This window comes from Astatotilapia calliptera, chromosome 16 (assembly GCF_964374335.1).
Source record: "Astatotilapia calliptera chromosome 16, fAstCal68.1, whole genome shotgun sequence".
NCBI lineage: Eukaryota > Metazoa > Chordata > Actinopteri > Cichliformes > Cichlidae > Astatotilapia > Astatotilapia calliptera.
This window is the reverse complement of record NC_137437.1, coordinates 26,542,367-26,551,100: the sequence shown is the minus strand read 5'-3', so window position 1 is coordinate 26,551,100 and position 8,734 is coordinate 26,542,367. Positions and strand designations below refer to the sequence as shown.

The window sequence follows — 8,734 nt, the reverse complement described above, 5'->3', positions numbered from 1 at the left end:
AGAGGTGTGGACTCGAGTCACATGACTTGGACTCGAGTCAGACTCGAGTCATTAATTTTATGACTTTAGACTTGACTTGAAAAAATGTTCTAAGACTTGTGACTTGACTTGGACTTTTACACCAATGACTTGGGACTTGAATTGGACTTGAACCGGTTTACTTGAAAAGACTTGATATTTTACCCCAAATATAAAATCTAACATGCATATTATATAGAGATTGAAAATGTGACGTCATTCACGGGTAGAACCGCAAAGGATTCTGGGAACTCGTGGCAAGCGGTACTAGCGCACGCAGGCTTTCAATTAAAATCAGTTATACAGCGATAAAAAGAAACACAAAAATGTCAAGAAGCTGTTGTATTATTAACTGCAATAGCCGGTCGCATGACAGCCACGGGAAGCCGACGGGTAAAGAGATCGGTTGTTATCGGATTACGTCGTTGAAGAGAAATTGTTCGAGCCATGTTTCCGAAGTAACAAAGAGGCGACGGGTGGCCTGGATTGCAGCCATTCAAAGATCAAATATAACGTCCCAGAACACTCCAGCTCACAGGTTAGTCTGCTCCAAGCATTTACACGAAGGTCAGTGTTTTTTAGTAGTTAATACGTCATTTTCATAACATAATTAGTGATATAGGTTACAAGCAAGTCTGGTGCTGAACAGAAATTGTCGCGCTATGCTTCTTTATTTATTGTGCATAAATAGTGAATTGTCCTGACACAATATTGCGTTTCGCTTCTGTTATTATGGTACATTGACAAAAACATATACTTTTATTCACAGGATAAAACAGGTTTTTTGTATCACTAATTGCCCAGTGCGATTACAGCATACAGTATTATTGTCACTGCTACATTTCTGTGATGCTACCAGAAATTATTTCCACTACTAATTAATTACCGTTGAGCTCAAAGGTCCTATTAATAAACGGTTAAGGAATGTGTATTTATGACGACGATTTGTGAGACTGGTAAACTTATGATACGTACGATGGTCTTTCGTTCTACACGGTGCAGTTCAAGGTCCTGTACCCATCCGTCGGTAAACTGTACCTGGGCTTGTTGCAGTGACCTGAAGTTACTAAACTTCATGAGTGTATGCACTCACTCCAAGAAGCGTATAATTATAAATATGCATATAAATATGCTAAGATGAGATAGCTGACTTCATCTAACTAGCAAATGTTGTCCAGGCTACGTTGGTGATACAGTTTTTTTTAATGTGTATATTTTTGTCATGCGATTTTAAAGCTGGTCCTACAACCGCATCCAAGAATAACATGCAGCTTATCTCAGAACTGTCGGTGAAAATTATTCTTGGAGCTAGGTTTAATTGAGCTGCATTTTATAGAGGTGCAATTTCACAATTTGTGTATATTTTCTAAGTTCACTATTTTGTCATGTGTTGAGAAAAACACAGATTTTAAAATTACATGGTCTAATATTTACATTTAGCACATAACTGCAACATTATTTTTTCGTTGTTTTTTTTTTAAAGACTCGAAAGGACTTGAAATTCAAAGTTTCAGACTTGTGACTTGACTCGGACTTTTACACCAGTGACTTGAGACTCGACTCTGACTTGCCTGACATTACTTGAGACTTGACTTGAGACTTGAGGATAAAGACTTGAGACTTACTTGAGACTTGCAAAACAATGACTTGGTCCCACCTCTGGGGAATACTGATACCTTCGGTTAAAATGTTTTTTGAATACATGTTGACAACATTTCGGCTCACCTTTGCATTATTACAATTTGAACAGTTCTCATAATTTTTTTGACAATGTCATAAAACAGAAGCACACAGCAACACCTTAATCAAAAATGACAAAGTAAATTGAAACTTTGATCAAATATCCACTCTAAGCAAAAATGTACTTTGATGATAGTCATGTTTTGCTCTTCCCGACTAGGGCAAAAAATGGCCTTGGCAAGGTACAAATCCACAATCGCCTTATCTCTGGATTTTCTTTTTCCAATTAAATCCTACAAAATTATACACCTGGCTTGGCACAAATCAATGTATTTGATAGCACCGGAATTGTCCAGCATTTTGACTAAACTAAAATCAAAGATGTTCAAAAGATGACTGGAGTGCAGAGGGGCACAGATGTATAGTGAGGGTGCACTATGAGTGTCTGGCAAAGGCCCCAACCTGTGAGATCTTCAATTCCCAAAACTAGCAAGGAAGGAAGGTAGTCTCATTTTTCCTCCTGGAAGAGGCTGGGAAGATCAAATCTGAATTGACTATGTTTCTCACCTCCATTGTTCAGGCAGCTGCACACATTTGTAGTTTCAAGGTAGCTGTTGCCTGTTGACACAGAAATACACAAACCAGAGGTGGACATGAGGTGTCAGTCCCATTGCTACTAGCCATTTGATGCACTTAGCACTAGCCACAACAACACTGATCGCAAGATGTGTGACTTGTTCCTGGTGGGACTTCACCAGGCCTCCACATTTTTATTGTTTATGTTCATTGTTTTTATGGATAGAATTTCTTGGCAGATTCAAATGCAGGATGCTTCAACTTTGGTGGTGTCAGGATCTCAACTTAAATGATATGGTTTTGTTGGCTTGTATATTTGATAGTTGAGTTCATTTGGTCATAGTACAACATAAATGACAACTGGATTTGAATGTGTAAGCTTAAGTTAAGTTTTGGACTACTTAACCCTCTGGGGTCGACGGACACGCCAGTGCGTCAAAATCAGGTGACAAATTTACGACGACACAGCAAAAAGATGCAGCGACCCAGAGTCTCCATTTCAACTTGGGTCGAAAGTGTGGACTTCGAGCTATACACCAGTTTTTAAACTGCGTTGATAGGCCACGTAAAAACAGAGTTATGATAAAAAATACATGCCATGTGTTTTTTCTGAATAAAACAGTGGTGTTAACAGCGGGAAGAAACGGTAAAAACAGCATTTTCTACAGATACTGCTAGCAAACACTCTCTGCTTGCGAGTGAAAAAAAAAAGATGAATGTCATAGTTGCTCCAAAAAAGGTACCAAAGGCAGATTCCAGTGTAAAATCTGTCTCCACACGGAAAACAGGAATGATACACCTCCTGCTGTCAGACCTTCAGGGTTTAGGCCTCTGTTGTCATCCTACAATGTAAAGAAACTATATTTTGGAGTGGCACAAATCGTTTGTGTGCCTTCCTATTTGATGCAGAACACCTGATTGTTCTGTAAGTAGCTTTGAATGGTTATATAAAAAACGCCTGAGGCCTTGGCTGCATTTTTAGGTAAATAGTACCATATAACTTTGTTGTGTACAAAAAACTGTGCATAATTTGTAGACATGTACAATTTCTATTTGCATTTAAAAACATTGATGGAGAAATTTTAATTTCTCTTAAGACTAAGAAAAATGTATCTTGTTCCTCTACAATACTAAAGACTTGTAATATCTGATGTGTTGATGTAATAATGTTACAGTGTATCTTATTTAAAACAAACAAAAAAGTCAGACACGACTGTCAATAGAAAAGAATGCCACCGTTTGGCCCTCCTGCTCCTCCTCCTCTGCGTTGCAGCTATAAATATTAGCAGAAGCTTATTTTTGTCTTGTTCAACCTGGAGGGAAGCAGCTGATTTTAATGTTATGAGTTCTTAATATCTAAGAATCTGTGTAATTGAATCTTAAACTGTTTGTTTTTGATTGCTAATGTGGACATTGTACAACAGGTGCAACAGCTGCTGAGAAGGAACGTGCCATAATCAGGTAACATGTGTGTGTAAAACAGCATTTGAACGGTATCATAGTAGAAACGTTGCTCAGCTATATTGATGTGTGGTATTTCTTTCTAATGAATATAATATATCATTATTACTGATCTATCTTATCCACTGTAACATATTATGGAGAAAATGGAAAACTCAAGTGAGATTGTTTCATTTGTGCTGGCTGCTTATGGAAATATTGGAGGGTTGAAATACCTTTATTTCATTATAATACTGGTCTGGTACCTCTCTATATGTGTGGCAAACACAGTCCTTATTGTGGTCATACGTGTAGACAGAAGACTGCATGAGCCAATGTATATACTACTTTGTAATTTATGTGTGAACGAAATAAATGCCAGCACATCACTGTATCCTCTTTTGCTCTCACAGATGTTTTCAGACAGCCACGAGGTGACTGTGCCGTGGTGTTTTCTGCAGATGTGTTGTTTGTACACAAGTGCACCTGCTGAATTTTGCAGTTTAGCAGCCATGGCCTATGACAGATATATCTCAATCTGTCATCCATTACGCTATAATGTCATTATGAACACAGAGAGAGTGTTTTTGTTGATTCTGCTGGTGTGGCTGTATTCATTTCTTAGTTTTATTTTCTCATTTTCATTCATCTTCAGTTTGAAGTTTTGTGGAAATATTATTCACAATGCGTATTGTGACCACCAATTAATAATTAGACTTTCATGTGCAGTTCCAATCCAAAGCTTTATTTCTAACATATCCTTTCTCTTATTGAGTGTTTTCATACCCTTCAGTCTCATTTCAGTCACTTACATGAAGATTTTGAGAGTTTGTCGAAAAACATCAAAAGAAAACAAGCAGAAAGCTGTGACTACTTGCACCCCTCAGATCATCTCTGTGTCAAATCTGTTTGTCGGGTGTATTTGTTACTTTATTGACTTCAAGTTTTTAGTATCTCAGGTACCAGATGAAGTTCGTATAATTTTGCCTATGTATTTACTCATTTTTCAACCTATGCTCACCCCATTTATGTATGGATTTAAGTTGCCAAAGATAAGGCAATCATATCAAAGGTTTCTGTTTGAGAGAAAATAAATATCTTTGTTCAGAATGAGATTATCCTAGAGCATCTTTGCTCTGTAGGAGAATAAAGGAATTTGCTGCATTTCTAACTGAAGTCACGATAAAATATGACTCCTTTCTTATTGTCGGGGATTTTAATATTCATGTGTGCTGTCCAGAAAAGCCCATGATTAAAGAATTTTTTAATCTTACTGATTCTTTTAATTTAGTTCGATGTGTGCCTGCACCCACGCAACATTGTGGTCACAATCTCGATCTGGTTTTAGCGCAGTGATTGCCTGTTTTTAATCTGAAAGTCTCTGACCCTTTTTTCTCTGATCATATGCCGGTTCTGTTTGACATTTCTTTATCTAGAAATGAATTCAGGAGGCATGTCCTTGCTAAGACAACTCGTTTGTTAAATTCTTTCACTGCAGCTCGGTTCTCCACCTACTATAATCAGTTCTCCATTCCTGACACACTCCAATACGTAGAGGAACTACGGTTTCATACCAGTTGTCAGACTGCCTTGGATATTGTTGCCCCTCTAAAAATTAGGCATCCTAAGACTAAGTTTGAACCCTGGTTGAATGATGAAACTCGTTCTGCGAAGCGTGAATGTCGTAGGGCTGAGCGGAGATGGAAAAAAAGATAACTTACAGGTCCCTTCACAAAATTTAAGAGAGCGCTGGGCCTTATATCAGCTTACAATAAAAGAAGCAAAGCGGAAATACTTTGCAAACATTATTATGGTGAATTATCAGAAACCACATATATTGTTTAAGTTAACTGAGACTATTTTAAGCCCTCCCTCTGCTCTTAGTTTTGAGCCTTCACATGAAATGTGTGAAAAGTTTCTGCACTTCTTTATGAACAAGGTAGCCTCGGCTAGGGCGTGGATTATTTTGCCCACATCTGACCCCTCTGATCTTCCAATTTGCTCAGCTGTCTTTCAACAGTTTGAGTCGGTTACTCTTGCTCAGCTACAGGAGGTGGGGGATCATTTAAAGCCTGTAGGCTCACCTTATGATGCTACCCCTCCCCGTTTTCTGAAAGAAGTTTTTTCTACCATAGGTCCAACTATTTTAACCATTTTAAATAGCAGCCTTGCCTCAGGTGTGGTTCCAAAGAATTTCAAAGATGCAATTGTGCAACCACTTCTTAAGAAACCGGGGCTAGATACAGGCTAAACTTTCTTTGCTTTGACAATTCTAAAACTGAAGTAATGGTGTTTAAACCTGCCTCCACTGCTGTTCCGTGTGTTGATTTGCAATCCCTGAAATCATTCTGTAAAACAGAGATTGTTAATCTGGGTTTTAAAGTGGATCCTGAGCTTAAGCTTGAAAGCCAGTTCAGGTCGGTTGTAAGGTCTAGTTTCTTTCATCTCAGGCAGCTGGCCAAAATTAAGCACTTTCTTGCGAGACAGCAATTTGAAACAGTAATCCATGCTTTTGTAACCATTCAGCAGGATTACTGTGATTCTCTTTATTTTGGGGTGAGTCGATCTTCTGTTTTTTGACTGCAGCTAGTTCAGTTTCAGTTTGACTGCATGCCTTTTAACTGGGACTCGTAGATGCGAGCATATCACCCCAGTTTTATATTCACTTAATTGGCTGCCCGTGCATTTTAGGATCCATTTTAAGCTGCTTTTATTTGTTTTTAAATGTTTGTCCAATGCTGCCCCTCTGTACCTCTCTGAGCTTCTTCATCCATGCATACCTTCCCGATCCCTCAGGTCGGAAGACCAGCTCCACCTGAGTGTGCCTAGTGTGCATTATAAATAATAATAATCTTTATAAATAAAGATGCTATGCTATGCTTATAACATTCAGCAATCATATTATGGTTCAGAGATATATTTGAAATTCCAAAAGACCCATGCAACTCTTTCTTTTTAAAATAATTTGGCAAAAGCTACTTTGCAACATGTAATATTCTCTGAACTGTAAACAAAGAAACGTATTAAATACTTTAAATATGTGTCTTTAAATGAATTTATTTAAAATTAACTATCAGGCTCTTGTCACCAGTGTTGGTCAAGTTACTTGAAAGTAATCTTGTTACATTACTGATTACTTATTTTCAAAAGTAATTAATTACTTAGTTACTTAGTTACTTTTTAAAAACACAATTTACAACCTGAATAGGTGATAAAGCGATAGATCTTTCAGCCCAATTCTACTTTTTCTGCATAATCAATCATACAAAATGTAATCAAATGGAAAAGTCTCTTTTTAAAATGTATTTTTATTAGTTTTAATCTTTTAACTTTATGCATCAAGCAAAAATTAAATTATATGCAACATTCTCTGACTGGAGGAAATTTGTTTAATATTTAACCCTATTTTCTGCACATTCCAGCACATAAAATAAAATTATTATTTTTTGCTTAGACTCAGTTTTTCAAATAAATGCAAGTGAAACACAGCAGAAAATAAATAAAATCAAAGACTCAGCAGTCCTGTTGCTCTATTTTCATCTGTATAGCAGGCGGATGTTTGCCCTGGTGCAGATGTGCCCTATGAAATAGCATAAAGGGTGGCACCGGCCACAACAGACTCGCAAAGAATCCTGAGCATTGTCTGACAAATGTTGAAAGACCTCAGTCGCCTTAGAAAGTAGACATGCATTCCTAGAAGGGTCATTTAGAAGGGATTCAAGTGGAGAAGGGTTCCACTTTGGTGGTTCAAGGTTCAAGGTTCAAGGTTCTTTATTTGTCACATGCATAGTTATACAAGTATAACACACAGTGAAATGTAGCCTTACATGCTCCTCGACATGTGCAAAAATTTTGGGGGGGGGGGGGTAGGGGAAGAACATTAAATATATATATAGTATATACACTGGGTGAATGTGCAGTAGTAGCAGCAAGCAGGTGAATTCTGTACATTAATATGAATAGACATCTGACTATTTTACAGGATCGACAATATAAACATATTTAAAATTAAAGGAATTGAAATGTACATTGTGCCTTGGTTTAGAGTGTCTGGAAGAGAGTCCTGTCTCAGTCAATTATAGATGATGTGAGAGGGCGGGTGTGTGTGTTTAGGGCACGGAGGGCTTGGGGATAGAAGCTCCTCTTGAGTCTCTCTGTCCTTGCCCGGATGATGCGGAACCTTCTACCAGATTGCAGAAGTTGGAACAGTTTGTTGCCAGGATGGGACGGGTCCTTCAGTATCTGCGCTGCTCTAGTCCGGCATCTCCTGGTGTAGGTGTCCTGAAGCGGGGGGAGAGCAATCCTGCAGCAGCGTTCTGCTGTACGGATCACTCTCTGGCGAGCTTTTTGGTCCTTCACACAGCTGTTCCCAAACCACAATGTCATGTTCTGTGTGAGGATGCTCTCCACAGCGCCTGTATAGAAAATCCTGAGGATCTTTGGAGAGACCCTGAACTTCCTCAGTTGTCGTAGGTGATACAGGCGCTGCCTAGCCTTTTTGGTCTGGACCTGAATGTGGGCAGCCCATGTCAGGTCTGAGGAGATGTGGACACCAAGATACTTGAAGGACTGCACCCTCTCCACTGGAGCTCCATTGATGATAATGGGCTTGTAGTCTCTGTGCTGACCCCTTCTGAAGTCCACCACCAGCTCCTTGGTCTTGCAGACGTTCAGCTGGAGGTGGTTGTCCTGGCACCACAATGCCAGATTCTTCACTTCATCCATGTAGGCCACCTCATCGTTGTTGGAGATGGCACCCAACACCACTGTGTCGTCAGCAAACTTCACAATGGTGTTGGAGCCATGGGTGGCCACACAGTCTGAAGTATAGAGGGAGTAGAGCAGTGGCGAGAGGACACATACCTGAGGTGCTCCTGTGTTGATGGTGATGCTGTTGGAGAAGCACCTGCCCACCCTCACCACCTGAGTTCTGCCAGTGAGGAAGTCCAACACCCATGCACACAGACGGCTGTTAAGTCCCAGATCCCTGAGCTTTGTGAACAGTCTGCAGGGCACTATT

The 8,734-nt window shown here is 39.2% G+C and overlaps 1 protein-coding gene across 1 annotated transcript; it reads left to right on the top strand.

Annotated features, from left to right (window-relative positions):
• Window positions 1–3,881: 3,881 nt before the first annotated feature.
• On the top strand, window positions 3,882–4,808 carry LOC113008479 (olfactory receptor 4D1-like). The gene has a single exon (XM_026145924.2). The coding sequence runs from the start codon at window positions 3,882–3,884 to the stop codon at window positions 4,806–4,808; it is 927 nt and encodes a 308-aa protein (XP_026001709.2).
• The last annotated feature ends 3,926 nt before the right edge of the window (window positions 4,809–8,734 follow it).

Bases quoted from the DNA above. Each gene is read 5' to 3' on its own strand.
- LOC113008479 (XM_026145924.2), top strand. From the start codon at position 3,882: ATGGAAAACTCAAGTGAGATTGTTTCATTTGTGCTGGCTGCTTATGGA.